The 27,921-nt window shown below is 44.6% G+C and overlaps 1 protein-coding gene and 1 long non-coding RNA gene across 12 annotated transcripts in view; one reads left to right on the plus strand and one right to left on the minus strand.

Annotated features, from left to right (window-relative positions):
* Nucleotides 1-1,562, minus strand: part of LOC310698479 — a 118,881-nt gene extending 117,319 nt beyond the window's left edge. The window contains exon 1 of the long non-coding RNA XR_014521551.1: nucleotides 1,088-1,562. This is a non-coding gene — a long non-coding RNA (uncharacterized lncRNA). The remainder of the gene's footprint in view (nucleotides 1-1,087) is intronic.
* The window catches only part of RAPGEF1 (Rap guanine nucleotide exchange factor 1), a 109,300-nt gene that overhangs the window by 37,555 nt on the left and 43,824 nt on the right, over nucleotides 1-27,921 (plus strand). For all 11 annotated transcript variants that reach the window (XR_014521521.1, XR_014521522.1, XM_083485512.1 and 8 more), the window contains exons 2-6: nucleotides 19,499-19,638; nucleotides 21,301-21,479; nucleotides 23,153-23,309; nucleotides 26,321-26,409; nucleotides 27,291-27,443. Coding sequence is in view for 9 of the 11 variants with exons in the window: in XM_083485512.1 (XP_083341638.1) it covers nucleotides 19,499-19,638; nucleotides 21,301-21,479; nucleotides 23,153-23,309; nucleotides 26,321-26,409; nucleotides 27,291-27,443 (718 nt within the window). In the remaining 2 variants the exon portion in view is untranslated. The remainder of the gene's footprint in view (nucleotides 1-19,498; nucleotides 19,639-21,300; nucleotides 21,480-23,152; nucleotides 23,310-26,320; nucleotides 26,410-27,290; nucleotides 27,444-27,921) is intronic.

Raw genomic sequence — 27,921 nt, forward strand, 5'->3', positions numbered from 1 at the left:
GGGAGGATTTTAAATAATTCTCACATAATATACAGCCAGGAAGCATGCCCCACAATACAGCATTATATACAGACATATACGGACACCAGCTCATTAAGAGACATCTGAGAGAACTTGTTGACTTGCCATTTATAAACTCTATTTTTGGAATGAAGCCCAGTGCCTTTAATGAGAACTTAACGAACAAAGGAGAGATAAGAGGACTGAACACCAACATAATTGAACAGAGAATAAGATGGGGGGGGGGGGAATGCCTCCTGTGTGTTAACAATATAAAAATTTTGCTACAGAAAATGTGAGCCACAGAAACAACAACTGATCAGGCTGAGAATAAGGATGGATAATATTAGTTTGGAATTTGAAAAATAGCCAAAAATGCAGAAACATGAATGAGGGTGATTATCTCTAGACATCTGGAACATGTGAAGCCCCCCCTCAATAATAATTTTATAATTGGAATATATAATAGATGGTATTGTTATTATTGTTATTTGGACTGATTTGATTTAATTTGTCATTAATTAGAAGAATGTTATTGAAAATGAATAAAAAATTTAACAACAACAACAAAATATGCGAACCAGCTGTTGGCACACAAATTCTTCCCAAGGATTGGAATAAAATTTGGGAATTGTGACCCTTAAAATCTGTTTCCAGAATAGCTAGAGGGGAACTCCTTAAAATTACTACACAGATGGTATTACACTCCTTTGCAAAATGTCAGATTTTTTTTCTACTATATGACTTAATTGTTGGAGGGGTTGCAATAAACTTGGTACATATTATCATTTATGGTGGGAATATCAGTTGTTGCAAGATTTTTGAAATTTTATTGTGACAGAAATAATAAACATTACTAAATCATCTCCAAATAAAAAGTAAATAAATAAAAAATCCAAAATTAATGTTACCAGATATTTTTGATGATACCAATGTAAATACATCGTGAAAAGAATTGGTCTTATATATGATCTTGTCAGCATGAATAGTAGTTGCAACTCAGTGCAAAACAGCCCAAAATCTTACACAGGATACTTGCTACCACTCACTCTGGAATATAGCTATAAATGAAGGATATCACACATACTTTGAGATTTTGACAAGGACTAAAACTTCCAGGCACTTTGTGTATGATTTAGCATTCCTTTATACAGTGGAACCATCATTTTCAAGACAAGGTTCTGGCAAGTTTCAAGACTAGTTGCTTGGCATCCATCTTGCTTAGTAGACAATGGAGGAGTACACTTTTGCGGGTGAAGTCATACTATAGGCAGGTCGCAGTGCCTGCTGTGGCCGTAGAGGCCGGTATGGGAGAGAAATGTTTCGTTACTATGATGATGTTTTGTTGCAGATGCACCATCCTGTTTCTTCTCCTCCCAGCAGTGGAAAATAAGTTTCTAAGTTATAATGCAGGCAATCTAATTAGATGCGGGAAATTTAATTAGGAACTATGAGTCTCAGAAATCAAGAGCATGAGCATGTACAGAAGGCATCTGCCTTGCCATTAAGGAATGTCTGTATTTAATCAGATGATTCCACAATATAACAGTATTCTCAGGCCATATTTCTTTCTTCATAGCTCATAGAATCATAGATAATTTGATTCCCCCCTTTTTGAAGATGGGGGCAACATTTGCCCGCCTTCAGTCTGCAGGGACCTCACCTGTTCTCCAAGAATTCTCAAAGATTACATCCGCAGGCTCCTTTAGTACCCTTGGGCGCAGCTCACTAGGCCCTGGAGATTTGAATTCATTTAAATTAGCTAGGTGTTCCCTTATCACCTCTTTTCCTCTCTTGGGCCACAGCTCCTGCCACACATCATTTATTACGTTATCACCAGGTTGGGCATTGCGTTCCTATTGGGTGAAGACAAGAGGCAAAGTAGGTGTTGAACAGTTCTGTCACTCAATAGCATCTCTCCATCTTCTCCACACAGAGGCCCTACCACTTGCTTGTTCTTCCTCTTACTTCAAACAAGAATTGTAGACAGGTTCAGAGTTTCACTTTTTAAACAATTTCAAGCCTATAGCCCAGAATTTGCAACTTGCTGGTGGCTAAAGCCCACCCAGGTGCCCCCGTCTCATCAGAGAATATTAAAAGTAGGGTATCATTTTCCCCCACTTGTTTTGCTTATTTATTTTCTTCTTACAGATTACAAATACTAGTATAGTGGTACCTTGGGTTACAGACGCTTCAGGTTACATACGCTTCAGGTTACAGACTCCGCTAACCCAGAAATAGTACCTTGGGTTAAGAACTTTGCTTCAGGATGAGAACAGAAATTTGCAGCAGCGGCGGCACAGCTGCAGCAGGAGGCCGCATTAGCTAAAGTGGTGCTTCAGGTTAAGAACAGTCTCAGGTTAAGAACAGACCTCCAGAACAAATTAAGTTCTTAATCCGAGGTACTACTGTAATCGTGGTTGGTAATAAACAAGTGTAGGTGATATATTTATTTATTTATTTTTACTTTATTCAATTTATGCTTCTAATAAGTTGAGTTGGGGACAATAGCAACTTTATCAAGGGGTCAGTGAACTCATAATTTTGGGAAACCCTGGTCACACCCTCCTCCGGGCTATTCCAGCCCATTCCCACCCTAATTTTGCATTTCCAGCCCATTCCATTCTGTGGCTACTGAGCCTGCTCAATTCTCATTGGAACCTATGCCCTTTTAAAATGTGGTGGGGGTTTTTTGGGGGGGGTATTGGGCTGTTGATTTTATTTTGATTTGTGGTTTGATTTTGTTCTGTGAACCATCCTGAGACCTCTGGGTATAGGGTGGCATATAAATTCAACAAATAATAAATAAAATAATAATAAATAGTAAGCCCCCCCCTTTAGGCATTCATTTATATATATTCTGTACTGCTTCAAATCTCAGCATTTCCCTGAGCATGGCATACCAGCTCTCTTGTTCTCAGTGCTTTTATTCCGACTCCATTTATGTCAGCACTTAGTATTAGAAGGTACTTTCTTTCTTTTCTTTTATGTTATTTTATTTATAAAACTCTCTGTGGAGTGCCTTACATCTGAGCTCTTGAACCCTAGGAAAGCTTGTTGTTAGCACTGGTGTCCTCCACAGCCCTTGCCATAATTGTGTGCCTTAATGGTGAGAGGCAATGACATCACCCCTGTTGCCTTGGCAATGGGTAAACAGCCCCTGGCAACATGGGGTTCTTTTTAGAAACCTGTATTCCAGCCAGACAAGTCGCATGCCTTGAAATCCAAGCCTAAATTGCGAAGTTCGTTTTCCTTTCCCCCAAGAAGGGGGACGGACGGGCGCTGAACCTTCCCAAGGGAAGTGACAGGCAGGTCAAACAAGAAAATGGGCACAATATCAATGTTTCACACCCTTTCACTGTTCCTCCAGCTTGAGGCTGCTGCCTTGTGGGGGATGGGAAGGGTCAGAGCCTTTTGTTCTTTTCGGGAGGATGTGGTTTTCCAGCCTGGAAATCCAGCCACTGAAGGTGCTTCAGACCTTAAGTGCCCGAGCTATTTGTTACTATAGCCTTTTCACACTAGGATTTTGGTATAATGCAGTAGCAGCCTTGGTGGTTCTATGCGCCCCTCCTGCAACATCTGCTGGGCTTGCCCGCAAGCAAGAGATGAGTTTCTGCATGCTAGCGGAGGGGGGCCTCCAGGCAAGCCAAAATACTGATTTGGAAATTGAACCTGGACAAACTTAAGTCACATGATCTGTTATAAGGCAGCTTCCTGTGCTCCTTTGGGGTTTTAGCTTGCTGGTGCAGCTAGTCTTCTGTCAGCTCTGACTTTTTCTATAGGGAGTTGTAGGGGGGCTATGCAGATTACATTCCCACTTGATACCCTTCTGGCCCCATGCTCAGGACTGCCGTGCTGTTGGCCTGCCACCAGTTAATTCACCCTTTTGAGGAAGTGCCACTGGTAGAGGATTTGTTTTGCATGCAGAAGGTCCCAGGTTTAATCCCTGCCAGCTTCCCCAGGTAGGGCAGAGAATGCTCACCACTTGAAAGGCTGAAGAGCTGCTGCCTGCCAGTGTTGATAATTCAGAGCTAGATGGACCATAACAAAGAGATTGATGGATTGACTAAGAGGTGTGCATTTACATATGTTTTTAAAAAATTTAGTGTAAGGCCAAGGATGGTTCACCTGTGGCCATCCCAAGATTGCTGGACTCTGCCTCCCATCATCCCTGACCATAGGTCAGTAGGTTTTATAAAACTCCAGCATCTCTAGAGCTGGGAGAGACCCCTGCCTGAAACCCGTGAGAGCTGCTGCCAGTCAGTGTTGACAATACTGTGGTAGATAGACCAACCCTTTGAGTGACAGAAGAACTCCCCCTTAGATAAGCCTGCAGCTAGGAACACCTTGACTGCTGTTGCTTAGGGTAGGTGCTAGGATTCCAAATGAAACTATCCCCCTTCAAAAAATTTATTTTATTTTATTTTATTTTGCTTTTTCCACCAGCCCCTATAGGAGACATGGAAGGCAATGACATCTGTGAGTCATGGAGCATTCCCCTGGCCAGCAGAGGAAGGAGAGAGGGCCCTCCCTTCTCCAGCCTTCAGATGTTGCTTTGCCCTCCCTTATGAGCTGCCTAATTCAGCCCAGCCATTGAAATGTCAGTGAAGTCAAAAGTGGCCGCTGGCTGCCTCTGCTTCCTGAGGGCCAAGCTGCTTGGGAGGGTGACCTGCAGATCAGGAACAAGTTTCTCCCATCAATCTGGCTGGACTGTCTGGATTCAGCCCATGCCTGCCCACCACCTCCGCCTTCTTCCACTGAATCCTGGCTGCTTTCCTAATAAGCTCATTCCCTACAGAGTCTTGGGACTTGGGACAGCTCCACCCAAGCAACAGAGGTTAAGGGTGGGCCAGTTTCCTGTATGTTGAAGCTTCTTCCCTTGTCTTTAGAAAGGAAATGAGCCAATACTGCATTTACACACAATCAAAGGATGTAAAAAGGGGGTTTGTAGGGCAGCCTGCCTTGACCTGGTGCCCTCCAGACATTGTTGGACTCAAATTTGAATAAGCCCCAGCCAGCATGGCCATTGTTTGGGGATGGTGGAAGGTGTAGTCCACTATCTGTAGAGCACAAGGCTGGAAAGGCTACAGTAGGACTAAAATTTCTCATCAGATTGGGAAATTTCCCATTGGCCTCGAAGGGAGTGCATTTATGTTGCAAAAATACACAATAAAACTATTGATACACAGAAACTAATAAATAAATAATAATGTAAATTCCTTCTTCTGACCATTTTCTGCCACTCCTTCAGACATCTGGCTCTCACGCAGGGCCCAAACAAACTCACAGATCACTCCATTCCTAAAGAAGTTTTCTGGAATCTGCTGGCACCATCCTAGTCTTTCATGCTGGGGTCAGGCATCCAGGTCTGATGGTGCTTCCTTGGGCTACCCACCACTGCATCCCATTCTGTTCTCAGATTAGCTGTACTGCATGAACCCAGTTCCAGGCAGCAGCAGGTTTGGTTGGTTGAGTTTCCTAGGAGGTCCAAAGGATGGCCAATATGACATCCATCCACTTACTGTTCTTTCTGTGGCCTCTGCAGGGGTAGTGGTGGTGCAAGCAATGCAAGCAGTGAACATGGTTTCTCTAGAACATTGATTTTGAAGATTTACTACTGCCCTAAATTGATGAGAGATCTGATTTAGTATCTTTGACTTTTATATATATCTTAAGTAAACAAAAGCAAAAAAATAAAGAAAATCTGCCATGTTAGTTTTTTTCATGTTATCTTGACAAGTTTTCCCAAATAATAAAAAAAATCACTTGAATTGAAATTTGGACTGGGGTGGATTTAATCAAATGAGAGTAGCATGGCTTAAATGTTTGAACCAACTGAGTGCTTTACTTGGAAACTATTTTTATTGTAGGACTTGTAAATATTTTAAGACAGGAGAATTCAATAGCATTTACTTCTCTTCTATTGTTTAGAATTTAAGTGGGTGGTGGTTAAGACACTAAAACTGTTAACAGACTAATTTTAGCATGTCTGAATAGCTCTGGGCATAAATATGTGATTCCTAGAGGTAGTCACCAGTGTAAGAGACTTACAGCTTATACATGGTCCATCACAACATCATTAGGGACAATAAATGGGAAATGATGGTCATTGCACACTTATAAAAGCATAGAATTGGAAGAGAGCTGAGAGACTGTCTAGTTCATGCTTTGCACATGTATCCATGGGCTTGGTGGAGTGAACTGGTAGCAACATGGAATGGCATGCAGGTAAAGTGAGCAGGCTGGCAGGAGATGGAGCGCTCTATCCCTCTGCTGCACTCAGAATAGAAATGCACACTTGGCTAATAGAAAAAGGGGTGGCACTCTCCTTTGCCAGCAGGCTAGTAAACATTATTTTGCAGGCTAGTAACTTCATTTATACACCTGGCTTAAAGACCCTAGAATCCTCATTCCCAAGTGAAATTTAACCTTATATAAATAAGAAAGTATGGATTTACATTCCTAGACCACCATTTGGTGCTAACAGGGACCCTCAAAGCACTTTACAGAAACTTACATTTGAGGGGTACAGAACCTCTAAGGTCCAAGAGCCACATGTGGTGCTCCAGATTCTTTATCCAGCTTTTGGCCATGTCTCTTCAGCAAGCTGCACCTTCCCTGGCTCTCCTCCACACCCTCCTTGACTGCTTTTGCCTGGCTGGAATGTGTCCTCGAGCTGTGATAATCTCTCGTTTGCCTTAGATGAAGGGTGTGTGTGTATAGAAATTCCTTACTTTTGCATGCGTAGAAGTAAACAAGCTATGCAAAAAAGTAACACGGAATCATAGAACTGTAGAGTTGGAAAGGACTCCAAGTATCATCTAGTCCAACCCCCTGCAATGAGGAATCTCAAATAAAGCATCCATAACAGATGGCCACCCAGCCTCTGCTTAAATTCCTCCAAGGAGGGAGAGTCCACCATCTCCCGAGGAAGCCCTAGCCCGTTCTGCTATTGAGCAGCTCTTACCATCGGAAAGTACTTCCCAATGTTTATTCGTAATCTCCTTACTTGTAATTTGAAGCCATTGGTCCAGGTCCTACCCACCAGAGCACAGTCTTTCTTGCAAGCCTGAGTTCATTCTGAGCTTTAGCTCACTTGACATTCACCCTGCAACTGTTGGCTACTCGTGTATACTCTTCCTTTGTGATTTCCTTTTTCTTCCATTTCTTGTATATGTCCTTCTTAAATCTCAGCTCAGCTGTAATCTCCTTATGCAGCCACACAGGTTTCTTTAGATCCCTCCCATCTCTCTTGTTGGAATTGTCTGTCTTTCTGCCTTCAATAGTTCAAGTTTAAGGCATAGTTAGGGGGTGGGGGGGCACTGGACGCCACACTGTGAGCCACATGTCTCTCCTGGGAATGACACAGTAGATGCCTGCAGGTTCCGCATTGCCCAAAACAGCAGTGTGGGGCTTGCGTCTACCCGCCACCTCCTGCAGGCTCAGCCAACATACAACTGAGGGGGAGGCAGTGAGCGGACTGTCTGCAAGCTTTGTGCGGCTCTTTTGAGCAGCGCAGGGCTGGCATCTGACCATCGTTTCCCCCTCAGCTGTAGCGCAGCTGAGGGTGAGGTGATGGGCAGGCAACAGCATGGGGATTGCTTCTGCCCACCACCTCCCCCTCAGCCGCCCTACAGCGGAGGGGGAGGCCCGGCTCTGCGCAGCTCACCCTGCCCCGGCTTGCCCCATGGGCGGCCTGCCCCCGGGGGCAGGATGCATGCACTGCCTTGGGTGCCTGAGCGGCTAGCTACGCCGCTGACTCCCATTCATTTCTGACCATGGGACCTCACCCAGTAGGTCCTTAAGTTTTTTGAAATCAGCCTTCTTAAAGTCCAGAGTGCATGTCTGACTATACTCAGTTTCCCCTAGCCTCTGTATTATGAAACCCAGGAGGACATGATCACTTCTTCCCAAGTTTTTGAGTAGTTCCACTTCGTTAATCAGTTCCTCTCTCTCGTTGAGGATCTGGTCCAAAATAGATGATCCCCTTGTTGCTTAGTTAAACCTTACATTCTCGGCAGAGGTTCAGTTCCAACAGATATCAGGGAAGTTGAAGTCTCCTATGAGTATTATATCTCTCCTTCTTGAATGCTTGGTAATCTGCTCTAGGAAGCGCATCCAACTCTTTAGTCTGGCTTGGCAGACACGACACCCACAGTAAGGTCACTGTTGTTTCTCTCTCCTATATTTTTTACCCATATATTCTCAATCTGCTTTTCATGCTCTTCACAAGTGTACATATCCTCTACATATAATGCTGCTACTCCTCCCTTCCTATTTGGTCTATTCCTTTTGAACAGGTTTTACCCTTCAGCTTCTACATTCCAGTCTTGAGTCTCATCCCACCAGATTTCAGTAATGCCTGCCAGAAAACAAGCTTACACTGTCTTCTATTAGACAGCTCTTTAGATAGTTGAAACATACCCAACTCCCTCAACCATTCCTCATAAGGCTTGGTTTCCAGACCATTTTATCTTCTATGCTATCCTCCTCTGTATACATTCCAGTCTGTCAATATCCTTATTAAACTCTGGTGCCCAGAACTGGACACAGTACTCTAGGTGTGCTCTTAATTGGGAAACATCCATTGCTCCACCCACTTTCTATCTCTGGCCCCCAGCATAGCACCAGCCCAAGACATTTTGGCACTTGACGTGAACCAAAAAATGTGGGCCCCCCTGCCAGGGAAGAATGGGTGAGTGAAGATCTACATCGGGAACGGGGGTGGGTGTCAAATCAGTGTTACCACATGGCTGAAGTGGGATTCAAAGGCTGTCATAGTTGGAGGGAAGGGGCTCACTCTGAGTCCTGCCAATCGGGTGCACAGTCCAGGAGACCCTATAGTACGTTGGCTCCCAGTACGTTTCCGGGCACAATTCAAAGTGTTGTTGCTGACCTTTAAAGCCATAAACGGCCTTGGCCCAGTATACCTGAAGGAACGTATCCACGCCCATCGTTCAGCCCAGACACTGAGATCCATCTCCGAGGGCCTTCTGGCGGTTCCCTCAATGCGAGAAGCGAAGTTACAGGGAACCAGGCAGAGGGCCTTCTCGGTGGAACATTCTCCCATCAGATGTCAAAGAAATAAACAACTATCTGACTTTTAGAAGACATCTGAAGGCAGCCCTGTTTAGGGAATAATTTGATGAATTGTTTTATTTTAGTATTTTGCTGGAAGCTGCCCAGAGTGGCTGGGGGAACCCAGCCAGATGGGTGGGGTATAATTATTATTATTATTATTATTATTATTATTATTATTATTATTAATTATTATTATTATTATGGGCAGCCCCGCTATTTCCTCCATAAATTTGGAAGACCAGCAGTGCCTCTTAATTGCCAAGAGGCCACTGTAGAGGTGGCATGGGAGAGCAAATCCAGCCTCTAAGGAGTTCACTGCAGCAGTGACCGATGCATTCCTCTGAGGACAGATCTGCTGCCCCTGTGGATCCTGCTGCCTGAGGTGACTGCCTCACCTTGCCTCAGTGGTGGGACATCCCTGCCCCAGCAGTTACCTACACGGGCAGAAAGATGCTTTCCATTCCTGAATAAGCAATAAAACAACCGAAGCAGGTTTAAACACTTAAACCAAAATTGAAGCCAGTGAGTTGAAAAGAGAGCTCCATATTCTTCTTCCTTTATTACTGTATTTTTCGCCCCATAGGGCACACCTAGTTTTTTGGGGGGGGAATAAAGGGGGGGAATTATTTCACCACCAGGCGCAGGGCTGGTGCGGGGGAAGCCCGAGCTTCCCCCAACCCCAGCCCCCAGAACAGCCTGCTATCTGCAAGCCTAGGGAGCCCGGCGGGAAGTCGCGCCGGTCTCCCCAGGCTTGCGGAGAGCTGCGCGAAGCCCGGGCATGCTGTTCAGCGCGCCCCAGGCTTCGGAAGGCAGGCAGCTCTGCACAACCTTTGGGAGACCGGCGCGAAGTCGTGCCGGTCTCCCAAGGGTTGTGCAGAGCTTCCTGAAGCCTGGAGAGCAAGAGGAGTCGGTGTGCACCGACCCCTCTCACTCTCCAGGCTTCAGCGAAAGCCTGCATTCGCCCCATAGGACGCGCACACGTTTCCCCTTCGTTTTTGGAGGGGGGAAAGTGTGTCCTATAGGGCAAAAAATACGGTACTCTTCCTTTTCCATTCTTCCCATCCCTTTCTGGCCCACACCTGTCAAAGGTTACGTTTTAAACCCTCTTGTTTCAGGGACACCCACCCACACACCCTCGTTGCACTTTTGCAGAGCTTAGGAAGTGGAGTCATACACTGGTATAATGTTAACAGTATGCTTTGGCCTCTAAAGCCCAAGCTTCCTCTTTCATCTGGAGTTCATCCTTCTGCTCTACTTCCGCCAAAATCCTCATGCACCCCCACTCCCCCTCCCCGTTGGCCAGGGCTTTAATTGAAGCTTCTCTGTCTTTGCCACTCACTCTTCAGATGACAGAGAGGCGCTCAGTGAAGAGGGAAATGCCATTTTAATGGGCAGCGTTGTGTAACTCGTTACATAAGTCACCTCTGTGCTCAGAAGCGCTTTGGAAGAGTTCTGTTCACTCAGAGGCGCTTTGTGGCTTCATTATCAGGTGGGAAGAGAGGACCTTTGTTGCTCTCCCTCTGGTAGCTTTTGGGATGCTTCCTTCCTTCCTGTCCCCTTAGGCCTTTTTTGAAAAAGAGTGACACAGCTTGTTAGCCCTCCAGTTGATTGCACGATTCTTAAATTTTGAGTGTTCTTTCAAAAGCTGTGTCTGCTTCCAAGCATCATTGTCACAGTGGGGGAAAGAAATGTTTTGACTGACCTGGGGCTTTTTTATGTGTGTGAAATTGTCCGCCTGGTCTTTTAAATGAATCATTTTTTAAAAAGCAGTTTCAGAAAAGTGTCCTTTGAGGAAATCAAGGGCTCTGGGTTTTCAGATTATTTATATCTAGGCTGGATTGGTCTCAGTCCCTCTAATAGTGAACTCATGTGGTGGGTGCCGACAGAAATAGTGGAGTCAAACTGGGACCACTAAGAAACAAGAGAGAGATAAATTGGTATGGGTGGGGCAGGGGTACCTTGAGGTTTGCAAAGTACAGACTCTTTTTCTTACAAACCACACAAACTCTTAAGGGAGTTAAAACACAGCAGCCCCAAATAATCCCAAAGAAAACTCAGCTTGCTTACTAGCCGCATAATAGGTTGGTTAGAAAGGAACCTGGAAAAAGGGAGTGTAATGGAGCATCCTTGAGGAGAGCATGCCGGGCTGACTAGAATCCTGAACAGAAGCCCGTAGGTGAGATACATACTGCAGCTTTTTCTGTGCATGTCCCACTATGGCCCGTATGCTTCCTCCTGATTCTCTTGCACAAAGCTTACACTGGAGTTAGATTGTGAGTAATAATCCAAGATTCGTCCTACTCAGAGGAGACTTGTTGAAACTGATAGACCTGACTAACTTAGGTTCATGAATTTTGCATGGTCTACTCTGCTGGCTACAACCCACAAGCAGCACACTACACTTCCCCCAAACAGAAGAGTCTCTTGTTTTATTTTGCAAAAAAGTAAGCTTGTTTTTTGTCCTGCTGCTTGCATCCTGCTGCAAGCCTGGGGCCAATAAATCCTCCACTGGCTCCTTTTTTCCTGCCTCAATCCCCCCCTATGGTTTTCAAAAAATAAAAATAAAAAATGGACCTCCTTCACCAGGTTTTAATGTTCTGTCTTGGCCAACTGACAAAAGCTTTGCTCAAGCAAATTGCAGTGTGTCGAAATGTCGCCCAGCTGCTCTGAGCTGCTCTAGCAGCATTCGAAGGTGACTCAGAATTGCTGGTGCTCGGGACTGGCTCTCTGTGCCTGAAGGCGGTTTCCCAGCCAGGGCACTCTTGCCTGGAAGTCACAGGCTGGTTTTTAAATTTTTGTCAGTGCGTGTGCGCGCGCGCTGTGTGTGTTGTCAGGAGTTAGGCACGCGCCGACTTGTGGCAAGGCAAGCTTTAAAGCCAGCATAAGGCCATGACTCAGCAGCTGGACCACGTTCAAACCCAGCCTGGTAATAAGGCACATTCGTCTTTGCCAAACGGATGAAATGAGGAAGGTTTGTATGCAGGCTTATGTGTTAGACTTTCTCTCAGGGATGTGGAGAGGAGGCAAAGGCAGTGGTCCAGAGATCTTGGTTAGGGTCAGGGGCTCTGTTGTTAACCATTTCCAAAGGCAAGGAAGCATCCATGGAGATGAAATGCAGGTGCCCATGGAGGCTGTTTTGAGAGGGAACGAAATTGTTTGAGTAAAGGGGGATAAAACTATGCATGGCATGAAGAAAGCGATTAGAGTGACATTCCCCTCCCCTTCTCATAACACTAGAACCCTAGGATCATCCCTTGAAGGTGAATATTTAAAGATTTCAAGACAGGCACAAAGAAGTAGTGCTCCACACAACACATAGTTAAAACAGTAGGATTGGCTTCAGCAGGATGATGCGACAACCACCAGTTTGAATGGCTTTAAAGAGGAAGTAGACAAACACATGGAGCAAAGGCTATCAGTGGCTGGTAGCTATGATATGCTTCTTTATGCCTCTTAAATCCAGCAGCTGGGAATCACCTGTGAAGAGATGGCTGTTGCACTCAGGGTCCCGCTTGGGGGTTTTCTTAGTCCTCTGGTTGGGCACTGTGAGAACACGATGTGTGACTAGATGGGCCTTGGACCTGATCCAGTGCACCAGGATCATCTGATTGGAACCCTGATTTCTGACTTAACCGCTAAAAATAATGAGCAAGTTTTCAGAGGTTCTCCATAATTCATCACCACACCTTAATGATTTTAGCAGTTCCCTTTCCGGTTCATTTTTGCTCTTTCCCACTCTATCCCTTGCTATGGACATCTCAAAAACATGCTTGCTATTTTGTGACATTTTGATATGTTGGATAGCAAAGGTGTTGCCTATTTATGGATTTTGGAATTGTAAAATTTGAACATTTTCATATCATTTACAGGCTGACATAAAAGCAGTAAATGTGAAGAACTATTTTCACATCGTATCGATAGCACCACACACTCTGGCATGGGGTAGGAGGAAAGAAAATGTAACGAGGGCATTCCTAACTGTACACATAAATTAATTTGGTTTTCAAATTAAAATTTTACAATCACAAACATACAACATGAAGACAAGATTCCAGATAATCTCCTGAACTTCCCTCCTCCCCTTTGTGGGCCCTATTGTTAATCATTTCCTCCTGGATCTTTTATAATCAAATCTTTTTACATCTCCATTATATCCAAAATTCACCATTAAACTACATGTGTTATTCAAATCATACTAATGATTTTAAGTGTTTACAATGGTTTTTAAGGTAAATTATTAAAAATTTCCCATTCCTTATTAAAATTTGGATATTCCTGATTTCTTATTCTTCTCTTCATTTTTGCCACTGAGACATAATCCCATCAACTTGATCTGCCATTCTTCTCTGGTAGGGACTTTATCTTCTTTCCATCCCTGGGCCAATAATATCCACGCAGCTGTGGTCGCATACATAAAGTCCTTTCTGCTCCCTTGGGATTTCGGCACCTAAAATTCTTAAAAGAAAGGCTTCAGTGTTGTTGTTTTTAAAGAAAAAACCTAACCGTACACAGTCTTAGCTAGGAGTAAGTCCCATTAAACTTGGTGGGAATCAGGACTCATCTGCACTGTACGTTAAAAACAGTATCATACAACTTTAAACAGTCATTGTTCCCCCCAAAGCATCTGGGGATGTGTAGCTTGTACAGGATGGTGAGAGTTTTTAGGAGATAACGTATTCTCTTCCCAGAGCTACAATTCCCAGAGTTCCCTGGGGAAGAGGGCTTAGCTGTTAAAACCACTCTGGGAATTGTAGCTCGGTGCAAAGAAAAGGGATCGTCTAACAACTCCCAGGACCCTTAACAAACTACAGCTCCTATATTTATTTTTGGCTACAAAGTGGTATAGTAGTGCTTTAAAGGTTTGATGTAGATGAAGCCTTAATTCGTAGTAAACATATACATAATTTCCCTCTCAGTTACTTACTAGACAAGAGGGATAAGGAAAGCTGAGTGTTGGAGGAAATGTTATTCTTTCTGTGATTGCAACCCAATCAAATTTAATCTCATTCGAAAGCAGGACATGGTGAAGGCGGGGTAAACCCATCTCACTGTGGAAATACTAGAATTAGGCCTGTCACCCATTTTAAAAAGCCATGGCTAATCTAATTGTGTGAATTTTAATCCATGGAAGGAATCTGTGTAAATTTGCATAGAAATACAAAAGAGTTCTTTCCGTCCTTTGTTTTAGACCAGAGGTCTAAAACCTTTTCAATCCTTTGGGCACAGAACACTGTAGACAGCATCCCCTCTGGTCACTTCAAGATACGCATACCCAAAAAGACACTCACTCATCACTTTGCTAAGAGTTTTGGGTAGAAGTTGGATCTACTAGAATTAAACTGAGCCTTTAAAATGTCATCCTTCCAACTTCCCCTTTCAGCTCTACATACTTTTTAAGGGAGAAAAAGCCTATCTCATGGATCATGCATCAAATTATCCTCCAGAGGGGAGGACGCAATCTGACAGGTCCAAATGACAAGAAGCAGAATTTTGACAGAACATTTAAAAATTCAGAAGGCAGCAGACTTACCTTTGCTAAGAGATTCTCAAGCAGAGGCTACCTTCCAGGGATATTGGACCAGATTATCTTTCAAGAGCCAACCCCACCTCAATGTCCTATGCATCTTTGGCACATTGATATTTGGATTAGGAACACCCAGAGCACCATTTATGTCATGGCAATTTGTTTTGATGTTGGACAGTCACATATGCTGGAATAGAAAAGGTTAAACTTAGCATTTATCATTGTTAGAGAGAGAAGGTTAGTGTTGAAACAGCTGACAGTCATAATGCAGTACTTTTTCTGCTAGCACAGAGGGAGTTTTGCATAGTGACCTCTGTAGCAGTCTGCAAGTACAGTGGTACCTCTGGTTACAAACTTAATTTGTTCTGGAGGTCTGTTCTTAAGCTGAAACCATTCTTAACCTGAAGCACCACTTTAGCTAATGGGGCCTTATTCTGCGTGCGAGCCTCTAGCGCATGATTTCCGTTCGCATCCTGGGGCAAAGTTCGCAACCAGGAGTAGCTACTTCTATGTTAGCAGAGCTCATAACCAGAAGCGTTAGTAACCAGAGGTACCATTGTACCCCAAAACTATGTATTGCTACAGTATGGAAGTCAGCTGTGGACTACAGTTGTGTTATATTGCAAGACTTGGTATGGGAAGAGTTCAAATAATTCCCTGCTAGTAGTTTCTTTTTTCTGAGTACTTTGAGGTAAGTCTTGAGCCTACGAAGACTTCTGTGTGACTCAGCAGCTCCATGGGCCAGTTGTCTGCATGCCAGTGATGACCCATCTCCGTCTCCTTTGACATGAGTAGCTCTGGATTTCGACCTGTCCATTTGTTGGTTTACCACATGGCTGCAGAATCTGTTCCCTTGCACAAAATTCAGCATCCTAAGAATGTTGGCTCTGATATTTAAAATCAAGCAAATAAATAAATCTCTCATTTGAAGCTGCACAGTGAAATTAGAAACTTGGTTCCCTCTTGGCTATTCGGCCATTGAAGCTAGTTAAATCGGCCGCACATGTACATAGCCACTCACCTATGGTGATTGAGAAATGCCCCTAGACAACCAGACAGTCTGGAATCCTTCAGAAAAGAGCTGAAGCTCAATGTTACTTATTTTTATTTATTAAATTTGTATACTGCCCTTCATCCAAAGATCCCTGGGTGGTTCACAGCACAAAGTGTTAGAACATCTGTCTTTTACCCAGAAGGTCCCTGGTTCAATTACTGGCATTTCTAAGTAGGTCTTGGAATGTCCCTTTTCTGAAACTCCAGAGAGCCACTGCCAGACAGTATAGATAGTACTGGGCTTGATGAACTCATGGTCTATTTCAGTATGTACCTATTAATTTATGTACCTATTTATTCAGAACTCTAAGGACTAGAATCTTACTTTATGATTAGGGGACTCTATGTATTCATATGTAATCCTTACACAAAGGAACCCTATGTTCCTCTGTGTAAGGATTATTTCAAAATGGAATATATTGCTTCTTTATTTGAAAAGCAGTCCTACTCCCCAACCCCTTACAGCTATAACTTGCTACAAAAATGAGACCCAACCTTCTTGGTATGTCCAGTCCTCTGCCAAAGTAGATGTGATGTGAGAGAAGTTTATAAAATTTTGCATGGCATCGGGGAAATGTATATAGTGTATATAGAGAAAAGTTTTTCTCCCTCTCTCAAAACACCAGAACTGGTGGACTTCTAATAAAGTCAAATGTTGGAAATTTAGGACAGATATAAGGAAAGACTTCTTCATGCAACACATCGTTAAACTCTGGAGCCTCCTTCCACAGAAAGCCATGATAACTACCAAGTTGGATGGCTTTAACAGAGGATTTGACAGACTCATAGAGGGAAAAGCTATTGATGGCAACTAGCCATGATGGCTGTGCTCTGCCTCCATGGTTGGAGGCAGTAATGCTTCTGAATACCAGCTGCTGGAAACCACAAAAGTGGAGAATTGCCCTTGTCCTCAGATCCTACTTGCAGGCTTCCCATTGGGCCCCTGGTTGGCCACTGTGAGAACAGGATGTTGGCCTAGATGGGATGTTGGCCTGTTCCAGCAGCCAGGCTCTTCTTGCATTCTCATGTATTCTGTTTGCCTAGCCTAACTGTAGGCAGATAGACATAACAGCCGGTGTGATTTATAAACTGAGGCAACCGCATCCTTGAACAAGTTGAAGGAACATATTGAGAGAGCCACTGTTTATTTTTGTCTAATATTGTACTAGAAGGCCGGGTGGTTGTTTCCCATCTGGCTTGCCTGCCTCGCCGCTTAGCTCCCCCTGTTGTTTAAATTTATATACTGCCCTTCATCTGTTGTAACAGCGGTGTCAAGATTCCAGTGGATGCAACAATTTTATCCTCAAAAGCTTTGCAAACAAGTCACATTGAGTTGCCATAGGTTCTGCCACCTCCCTTGGGCCAGACTGTAGCAGGCTGCATACTACCTGGGAAAGCTCTGCTAGACCACACAATGAGAATGCAGTGGAAGCAGCAGAGTAAGTCTTCTTTGCAGGCTTCACTGCTCACTAGGTATACTCAATGATGAGCCCCCACCAGAGTATGATTGCATTCAACCAGATTGTTCTTCTACTCATGTTCGAACCATCTCCTAGCCTCTTTCCTTGCCAGGGGCAAAACTGGACTGTATTTCACCTGGGTCAAAGACCAAGTTTGGCACCTCCTTGTGCATATTTGCATACACAGAGAGAGAGAGAGCCTGGGAGCCTCAATGGCGCCCCTCTGGAGCCTTCACACCGGGCAAAACACCTGGCTAGCTCCCCTGTAGCTATGACTCTGTTTTTCGCTCTAAGCTCTGGAGTGTACCAGGGAGCCAAGCAGGAGAGGGCGCTCAGGGGTGATCCTGTCAACAGCCTGAGCCATTTAGTTGTTCCGCAGGTCAGCCAGAGCTTTGACAGGAAATCTCCCAGAGCACTCTGGAAGCCCACTGGATCCATCGGCTTCTAAGGACAGACCATCCTAACAGGTCCCCCACCTCAGCGAAGGGGGAAAGGTGCTGAAACAGGAAGTGATCTGACTAGGGACCGCTGCCAAAATCCCCTACTTTGAGATCACCCTCTTCCTATCCAGTTGAGAAAACAAGGTCCAGAGTGTGGCCTGGCATAGTCATCATTGGAGCCATGACAGCCGCATAGTCATCATTGGAGCCATGATGTTGAAGAACAGTATAGATATAGATATACATACATACATATGAACATGCACACACACATGAAGTCCTGAGCCACCCCAGGGCCAGTCGCCTAAGTATGGATGTTGAAGTCCCGTCCCCCCAACCAGTTGTCTGGGAGTCTCAGCACCTCTTCTGAGACCAGCTGTGTCAGCTTAGGCAGGAGACTGCCATCAGTGGCTTACTGTGAAACCCGGGCTTGTTTCACTTTGCAGTTTAAGTGGTTACAAACATGCCTGCTGATGTTAGAAAGGTACTGCTTCTTCTTTGCAAGGGCTACAGACCGTGAAAAGTGCATTGAAACTAAAATAGCTCAAATGAAAATGAGGGTAGAGAGGGGGAAACCCCATACATGATTATGCTTCCTTTCCTCATTTAAGCAGCCAGTTTAGCAATATATCTTTACAGTGGTACCTTGGTTTACAACCATAATCCGTTCCGGAGGTCCGGTTGTAAACCAAAACAGGTTGTAACCCAAGGCACACTTTCGCCAATGGGGCGAAACAAAATTGTTGTAATCAAAAACAAAATTGGTTGAAATCCCCCCCAAAAAATGGTTTGTAATCCAAAAAAAGGGACACGCACTTCCGGGTTTGACGTGGTTGTAATCCAAAACGGTTGTAATCCAAAGCAGTTTGCAAACCAAGGTACCACTATATATCCTTTTCCACATTTATTCCATCTACCATGGCCTCCCCCCATATATCTGCTGGCATGTTGGGTTGTATTCAACAGAGGCCACATTCACATTATACTCTTAAAACATTATGGTTCTACTTTAAACAGTTACGGTTTCTGACAAAAGATTCTGAGATCTGTAGTTTGTTAGGGGTGCTGAGAGTTGTTAGGACACCCGCTATTATCCTCACAGAGCTACATTTTTTGAGTGTTTTAACAATCCTTCACAGGGAACTCTGGGAATTGTAGCTTTGGGAGGGGCACAGGGAGGTCTTGGAACAGCTCTCAGCACCCTTATATTGGAAAAACTGGGAGAAGATTAAAGCTTTACTATCGAAAATATTAGATCATGAAAGCCCATGTTGATCCTGTACTATTATTGACAAATTATACTGAAGACAGGTAAAGAATGCAAATCTGCTTCCACCCACAGTCTCCACTCAGCACCGTTGAGGCATATTATTTAACCTGGCAGTGTTTTCATTCTAGTAAAAAAGGTGTCTGTACTCACTATGAAGTTGTTACCATAAGTACCACACTTTTAACCAGTGCTTCTGGGTGGGCGGGGGGAAGGTGCTGGTACTGCAGATCCTAGAGTACTCTCAGAAAAAAGCACTGCTTTGAGGGGTCAAATAAATCTGTTACAGACCAGTGGCAGAGCATCTCCAGGTAGAGCAGGGAAAGACTCCTAGTCTGACCCCCTGGCGAGCTGCTACTAGTCATTGTTGACAGTTCTGGACTAGAAGGGACCACCAGTCTGACCTGCACATGGCAGTTTTCAGTGTACATATTTGAAGATTGTAATATGCAACACCTGCTATAATGGTCAGTTTCTCATTTGTCATCTTGAATCATTAATAGCTAGTGCTTCTGACGCTACGATTTTGTATTGCTGTATATCATGTGCTTTGTTTCAGCATCAGCCAACCATAATAAAGATTTGATTTATTGATATGGGCATATCGCTTGGTGCAAGTTGGATTCCAGCCCAATCAGATAAATACACTCATACCCCTCATCTTTTTTTGTAGATTCTCAGCGCTCCCATCTTGCCTCCTTCACCATGAAGCTGAAGGACAAGTTCCACTCTCCCAAAATAAAGCGGACACCATCCAGGAAAGGGAAGCAGCCTGACCTCATGGTGAAGACTCCTGAGAAGGTGGTGAACAAGGTAAGTGTGTGGTGTCATGCCCCCTCCCCAAAGGCAGAGCCCATGAGGGGCAGGTGGTGCAATAGAGGCATTGCTCTTAAGTAGATATGTTGAGCAGGAAGCAGTGGAAGTAGGGAGGTCCACCACAGAAACTTCCTTGCACCACAAGCCTGCAGGCCAGCCTTGCTCCTTGGTCTAAGTTGTGGATTCCTGCCTCCCCCCCCCCTGCATTTCTGGTGTTGATGGGCCAACAAGGCAGGGGCCGTAGGTCCCCAGTGTGGAGGCCCCACTCCAGGGGTCCCTGGACCAAGACCACCACCCCCCTCACTGCCAGGTTGAACACTAGATCCATCTCAGGTGTGAACATCATGCTGTATGTCTGAGTCACCAGCAAGCCTCCTTGTTGGTGCCACTGGTCTGACGCACCTGGCCAGTCTCCATCCTGCTTAGTCTGCTGCTCTAGGTTGGGGTCCTGGCAGAGAGAGAATGAGGCACCCTGCTGCATTGGGTGAATTTATTTATGAGGCCAAGTGTTTAAGCAGAGAGACCTGCGCAACAGTCAGTCTTTGTGGGGATTAGCTCCTAAGCAATGTTAACTATTGTCTTCAGCCAAATGATTAGCCGAAAGCGATGCAACTGATCAGGTTCACAGTGCAGGCAAGGATGCTGTCACTCTGGGAGAATGAGGGTGGCCTATGGAAGGCTTCCTCAAGATTTTATGCAGAGCCAACATGGGTGTTTCAGAGCAAGCTCTATATTATTTGTCCTGTATCTGTATATATTTATTTTGGGGGCCAACCCTGGTTAACCATTGACTAAGGAGAGTCTAGCTAAAGTGGAAATGGAGTCACCAAAAGTAACATTGAAATTTCTGGGTATGGTGCAACACCCGCCCCCCAGAAAAAAAACTCCCAACCCAAAACAAAGTTTTAAAAAACCACCCCTGTTTACTTTTAATAAAGTCCTGTTTGTCTTGTGCTAAATTTGATTCCCAAGACTTGCTGTAGGAAAGTGTCCCCAAAACTTTATTCCTTGTTATTTCTGTATCAGGGAGAAATGAAATGTGCCTTTCTGATACAGCCCATCAGTTGCTAGGGCTCCAGTTTCTTGGATTGTGTAGGTGTGAGTCGCTCATTTAGTTTTCTGAGAGAGTTGTGGTGGTTCTACTCTTCTAGATTTTGTGTGGTACAGTCCTCTTGCGTGTAGCTGGAGGGAGGCACATCCCTTTGGAACTCCCTCCTGTTACATATCAGCCAGGCACCATTTCCAAGGGCCTGCTTGGCTGTATTGAAGATGTTCCTCTTTCAATAAAGTGGGGGTTATTTTTTATCACAGTTGGTATTCAAATTGAATTCGAAACCATTTTTAAAATAGATGCAATAGATGTTTTTCTCGCATTGCAAAATAGCTTCATGGTGCTTCATCAGAAGTAATTCATAATTAAATTCTGCCAGGGATTCTTTTAGTTGTGATTCCTGCATTGCAGGATATTGGAATGGATGACTCTTAGGGGCCCCTTCCAATTCTGCAATTCTGTGATTCTATGAATAATAATGACATGCAAGCAGACACATGTAGCAGTTAATTGGCCCAGTATCTTTATTGATAGCACCTTCCTTCCTGTATGGTCACTGACCGAAACAGTAAATGTTTCCCTTTCTCCTTCCTTCCATTCCTCCTCAGAATCTCACTTGGCTGGAGGAGAGAGAGAAGGACGTAGTGAGCGCACTACGCTATTTCAAGACCATCGTTGACAAAATGGCAATCGACAGCAAGGTGCTGGAGATGCTGCCGGGATCTGCCAGCAAAGTACTGGAAGCCATCTTGCCGCTGGTCCAAGCAGAGACGCGGATTCAGCAGAGGTGAGTTGCTGCCAGGGGATTAACCAGGAACAAGGAGGTTGTTGCTGCTGCTGCTGTTAAAAGCATATTATAAGCAATTACAGCTAAGAACAACCTTCCATCCAGTGACCACAGAGTTGCCAGGTGATCCATTAATGTCATTAAGGTAGATCCAGTGGGTCTGCACTCTATTGTGATGTGGAATATATTCAGTTTTGAAAGGCTCAAACCCTGTCTCCCTCCAGCCACATGATCACCAAGAAATTCACCAGCTGCAAAGGCACCGCAGCAGTGTGGTTGACGTCAAATGCTTGCATACTCAATGCTCCCACCACAAGGCCTTGGATCTTCACTCATTTTAAGGATAAATGTGGACCTAACAAGGTCGAGAAAGCATTGGCAGGGCAAGAGTTATCAGAGCCTATGAGAAATGTCTTTGTTTGGGACGCTTCCCAGTGCTTGCTGAGATAAGTTCTGAAGCTGCACAGCTTTGTTCTCACCGCCAACACCCCCAGGTCAAGACTGGATCATTAGTATAATCCAGCTGGACACTTCTTGCGTTCACTAGGGAATATATGATCTACTCCATTAATATATATATGTGGCATGCAATAACTTTCATATAATTTTGCCTTCCTGACACATGTGTCTAGATTTATTTCTCTCTCCTCTCCCTCTCGTCTGAAGCCAATGTGTTTTGCATCATCAACAGGGGAAGTAGAACTATAACAAGCAAGTGCTTAGTTCTACATTTTCTCATGAACGGTGACCATAGTGTGCTGTTTTCAGAATTGGAGATGTGGCTGAATGTTGTTTCCTTATCTGCCATTCATCAGGCTGTGCAGCAGAAAGGGGGATGGGGTGGCATGGATGAAACACAAATCCAACAAATTCAGGTTGCACATGGCATAATTAAAGTCTATAAGGAGGAATTCAATGCCAGGCTGCTATTATTGTTCTGTCAGTGCAAGCATTCCCGTTTGCCAGATGGAACAGTCTCCCTTGTCCTCCCTTCATGCTTTCCTGACCCCCACCACAAGCCAATTTGAGGAGGCCAGGGGGAGCTGGAGGAAGCCTTATTGCAACATTGTGCCAGAGAGAATAGGGGGAAGCCCCATTGCAGCCCTCTTTAGGAAAGTTTTTAATGTTTGGTGTTTCATTGTGTTTTTAATACTCTGTTGGGAGCTGCCCAGAGTGACTGGGGCAACCCAGTCAGATGGGTGACTTACAAATAAAACTTGTTGTTGTTGTTAGGACCCATTGCACAGAATACTGCTGGCAAAACTATTCTGTTGAATCAGACCCTCAATAGTCTCCCTAGAAAATTGTGCAAATTGTTGCTTGATTTTTTAGGGTAGGCACAGGTACAGCATAGGTTGTTGGGCTGCCCCTTGAAGACTATTCTGAAGCTTCAGGGGCTGTTGTGAGGCAGTGACTCAGTAGTAAGAGCCTGGTTGGTTGGTTGGTTGGTTGGTTGGTTTTTAACTGTTCCTCGTCAGACTTGGGATGAGCTTATCTTGACTTGCTTATTAAATATAAAATTAATAGTCTTCAAACTTGGGACTGGGTGAGTCGTACATCAGAATAAAATGTATTGTGACAAAGGATTTTTTCCCAGCAGTTTTCCTTTATTGAAACACCTCTCTCCATTTATTCTCCATGCCAATGCATTATTTATTTATTTGCTCCTGCAGTTCGGCCATCTCTTCCTGCTATAGCCGTGTGTACCAGAGCCTGGGCAATCTGATACGTTGGTCTGATCAGGTGATGCTGGAGGGCTTGAACTCTGAAGATAAAGAGGTGGTGAACACAGTGAAAGGGGTCATCAAGGCTGTTCTGGATGGAGTCAAGGTACAGTGCTGTCTTCTCTGCCTCTGACCATACCTCAGACCCCTTGCTCCCACCATGAGAACGGGCTGTCTCAAAACTGATGGTAGCAATACTAAGGCTGGGCTCTTCTGACACACTTCTATAGATGCTTCGTTATAGCACACACCTCAAATGCATCTGCACTCACAACTTGGTCAGAAACAGTAGAATTCCAAGGGAGCTTCCCCCAGCCCAATAAAGCATACCTTTCTCATTTGAAATCTTGATTTGCAAGGTGGATCTGTCGTGGTTTATTATTATCTGTATCATTATTAGAGCATAGACAGCTGTGTTCTACTTAAGTCACCTCCAGACCATAAGTAATTTGCAGAAGGAATTTAAGCATATACCGGAACATTAGGTTTGTACAGTTAAAATGGATTAAAACTCTCTGTTGCTCTGATGCAACAAATCCACTTTTAAAAGGGGTTGGGGTTTTTTGCACCTAGTAAAGTGATGGGGGAATGCTCTAAAAAGTTTCAGTGGGTCTACACTGAATAGAACTTAGTTGGACGCTACTCATATAGTCTAACCTCCAGGTAAGCTTTGTGCAAGGAAATCAGAAATGCTCTGTCATCTGGAGGAACCCCATGTCAAGCCCTTGGTCCATCTGGCTCTGTATTGTCAACACTGATGGACAGCAGCTCTCTGGGGTTTCTCATTGGCGTCTATTCCAGCCCTACCTGGAGATGTTTTGGGTTGAATCTGGGACCTTCTGGTTGCAAAATTGGTGTCCCACTGACCTATGGCCCTTCCTCTTAATGTTAAACAGTCCTTACTGGCCATGCAAAGTTTAACTGAAATCCTCTGCATCAGTATCAGGCAGCCCACCTGATGTTTGGGCTGTGCTACTTTATTATTTGTTGACATGGAAGTAATAAGTTCCTTTGAGTTAAGTGGCAGTCATTGCGTTTAGGGTTGTTGTTTAAATTCTGTTTTGTTAACTGACCAAGTCTGCATGAAGAGATGAGCTACCTTTTAAAGAAGGATTTCATATTCTAGGAGCTTTGCTAGAATACGTATTCTGCACACCTGCAAAAATGTCACAAATGCAAAAGCAACATTGCTATCCTTAAAACTTTAGTCATAAACAGCTGTCTCTTCAGACAAGTCACCGTGGGGCCTAGGCTAACATATTGAGTTCTGGGAACCTGATGCAGAAATGAAAACCACCCCCCAGTCTTCTGGCTTCTGTGGTTGTTCAGCTGTGGTATTTTGGGGGAACCATCTTCTATGTTTGCCATCAAATTTTAGCTATTGATAACCACTTACATTGATTTTAAAACAAAAGCACACTTCCTTAGAAGAAGCCCAGAATTTCTGAGGCAACACAGTACAGTGGTACCTCGGGTTACAGACTCTTCAGCTTACAGACTGCCAATCCAGAAATAGTACCTCGGGTTAAGAACTTTACCTCGGGATGAGAAAGGAAATCGTGCGGCGGCAGCGGGAGGCCCCATTAGCTAAAGTGGTGCCTCAGGTTAAGAACAGTTTCAGGTGAAGAACGGACCTCCGGAATGAATTAAGTTCTTAACCCGAGGTACCACTGTATTGTTGTTGCTGTTTACATCAGCACGTATGGTGCTTTACTGAGTATAAAGACAGGTCCCTGCCCTGAAGAACTCACAATCCACAATTCCATACGGGGCAAACAGCAGAACAGCTCTGCTTTTCCCCAGACCACACGCCATCGCCAAGCCTGCTTCACACATTTTAGCCCAGATGTAACTTGGCCCTGGGCTGTGATAAATGCTGATTGGCTGCCTAGATAGAAGAGGGTCGTGTGCAGAAAGAGTAACTTTTGCCCAGCTGGAATGTTGTCTACTACTATACAAAGGAAAGAGCCACACCCACTTCCCCCCCAACCCTTTCCCCCTGGTGCCCTTTCTGAAAGTCCAGCAAACCTCATCCATTCCACTTCCGCTTTCCAGTAGCTACTTCCCTCTTTGATATATCTTGCGTTCCCATGAAATTTCCATTCATATATTTCAATACGCACATACATTTCAATGCAATACACCTTTGTTTGGAAGTCTTGCTTGAACCCTCCTTACTTTTGCATCATGGTAGATAAGAATTCAGAAAATAGACTATCAATGCTATGATCTACAATGAACCAACTCTTGAAGCCTGCTTGGAACACAAGCCCAGGCAGCCACCAGTCTGCACAGAGAGAGCTGTTTTCCATGTGTATATTACCTTGCAATGCATGTGTCACTTCTTGCTTTGTTGCCCCATGCAAGCGCTGACATGGTTACGCACAGGTTTCAACATCTTGGAAACATACATTATCCTGAAAATAAAAGTTTTAAAAGCCAGCAAGGTGCTAGCCCTCATGGACTCATTAGCATGTGGATGTGTGTCGGGGGGGGGGGATTAGAAGCTAGAGAGGTTGAGGTGGTGGTGAAGCAGGCTTACCAGCATTAGAGGGTGTGATCCAGAGTCCCCCCACAAAGTCAATGAAACTGAGAAGTGGCCTCTCTATAGAAAGCTGGGATTTAGAGGAGGGGCCCCAATCTGAAAAGATGGTAGCCGACTGTCCTATGTTATTACACTTCTCTAGTTCTCAGTCCTCTTTGTGGCCAGAAGGTGGAAATTGCAAGGGAGCAGATCTCAGCTCACTATTGGGTGAAATGTCAAAGAGGCCAGAGCTTTTCTAAAGTGGACAGGACTGTCTCCTGGGGTTGGCAGGCTTCCGCTGCAGGAGGGGGTCTTTTAAGCAGAGGTTGGGCAGGTCTTTCTTTCAGGGTTTCTGTGTTTACACCTTGCAATGTAAGCTTTTCATGGTTTAGACCACTAAGGCATCTTTCCAGTTCTCACATTCTATTTCTTTCTGTCCAGGGCATTGGGTGAAGGTTTTGAAAGGGGTTGGGGGTTTGAAAAATCCAAAACCTTGAAGCGGAATTGAAACAAGTTTTCTCTGGTGGAGAATAAAGTTGCAGCGGCCTTTGACTGAGCCTTCCTTTTTTTCCTGTATTCCATTTTATGATTAGGAGCTGGTGAAGCTCACTATTGAGAAGCAAGAACACCCGTCCCCCACAAGCCCCGTTAAACCCAGCATACCTGCTTCTTCAACGGACAGGTGAGTCACAAAGAGTGTCTGATGAAGCAGTCAGAAACCAAAGCTACTCGTGGGATAGGCCTGTATCAGTTGTTTGCAGGGAACACACCCAAAAGAGAAATAGTGGAAGATGAAGGGAGGAAGCAGCAGCAAGTTCAGTGGGGTTTCTTGCTCTGGTTTGCTGCTGAATCCGTGGAACATAAGGTCACATTTTCACCATACATTTAAGGAACATTCATAGCCCTTTAACTGTTGTGACTCCCCCCACCCAAAAAAATCATGGGAATGGTAGGCTTTTATCTGATGTGAATCCTACTCAGAGTAGACCTATGGAAATAACTGGGCATGGCTAATGCAGGCACATTAATTTCAACATGTCTGCTTTGAGTAAAACTCGGCTACAAGCTTAAAAGTTTAGCCCTCTCAGAGCTACATTCCCAGCACCCTTAGCAAACTACAGTTCCCAGGATTCCTACGTGGAAGCCACAGGCTTTGAATGTATGGTGTGGGTGTGATCAAATGCCCGTGCATAGTGATATCCTCTTATCCAGTAAATTAAAAGACTGTAGTGTTTAAAAAATAGTACCCTGCCTATGGGGTTAGTAGTTAATTAATGAATTGATTATATTTGGACACATTTATATATTAGATAAATAGTTGTATGAGCAAAAGGAATTTAGGGAGAGGAACTGAATTAAATTATATCAATTAATTGTTAAACATGCATTTGTGAAAAGGTGCTTTCTTAAAGGGCCAGAGAGAGTGACTGGCTCTTCCAAATATTTGTACGTTCTACACAGCGCCTGGCGCCCTCTTTGGGCCCCTGGTGCACAATGCCAAATGAACCATAGTGATGCAAATGCTGTATACAAAGCAAGCCATGCTTTTTCCATCCTTCCCAGCCCTTCGGAGCTTCCCCTGACAGATCGTGAGATGGAGATTCTCAACAAGACAACAGGGATTGCTCAGACGGCGGAGATTTTGACGGATCCTATGGACGAAGAAGTCGCCCCTCCCAAGCCTCCCCTTCCCTGCATCCGGGTCGCTGAAAACAGGTAGAGCCGGAAGAAATGAGTTCGAGAGTTGCCCCAGTAACCTCTTGTCACTACAGTCAGGGTTGAAATAATTAACTAGTTGTCATTAAGAGGTTTTCAGACTTCAGAGAACCATTTCCATGTCAGCTTGTCAGGCAGAGAACCAGCACTGTTCTGGGTTCATGCTGCTGTTTTGTGTTGTGTGAATGGACTGTAGAACCCCAGGGGTGGCTGGTGTGGTACTTCTTGGGGTTGGTAGGGCAGAAGTAAAAGGCAGCATTTCCTGTGCTGATGACAAAAGGCTAGAAATGATCTGTCTGTCTCTGTGTGTGGTCTGTATCTGTACAGTGCATGCACATCTGAGCAGGCATACATTGGCCACACTCACCACCGGTACTGGAAAACATTCTGATTTCCTAAGCAAGGTGAGATTAGATGAGCGGGTGAAGGTGCAGGTGCATTCATTTCTGGTTTCATGGAAATGGGGGTGGAGGGCGTG

Source organism: Podarcis liolepis (genome assembly GCF_965112155.1).
Source record: "Podarcis liolepis genome assembly, chromosome: Z".
Classification (NCBI taxonomy): domain Eukaryota; kingdom Metazoa; phylum Chordata; class Lepidosauria; order Squamata; family Lacertidae; genus Podarcis; species Podarcis liolepis.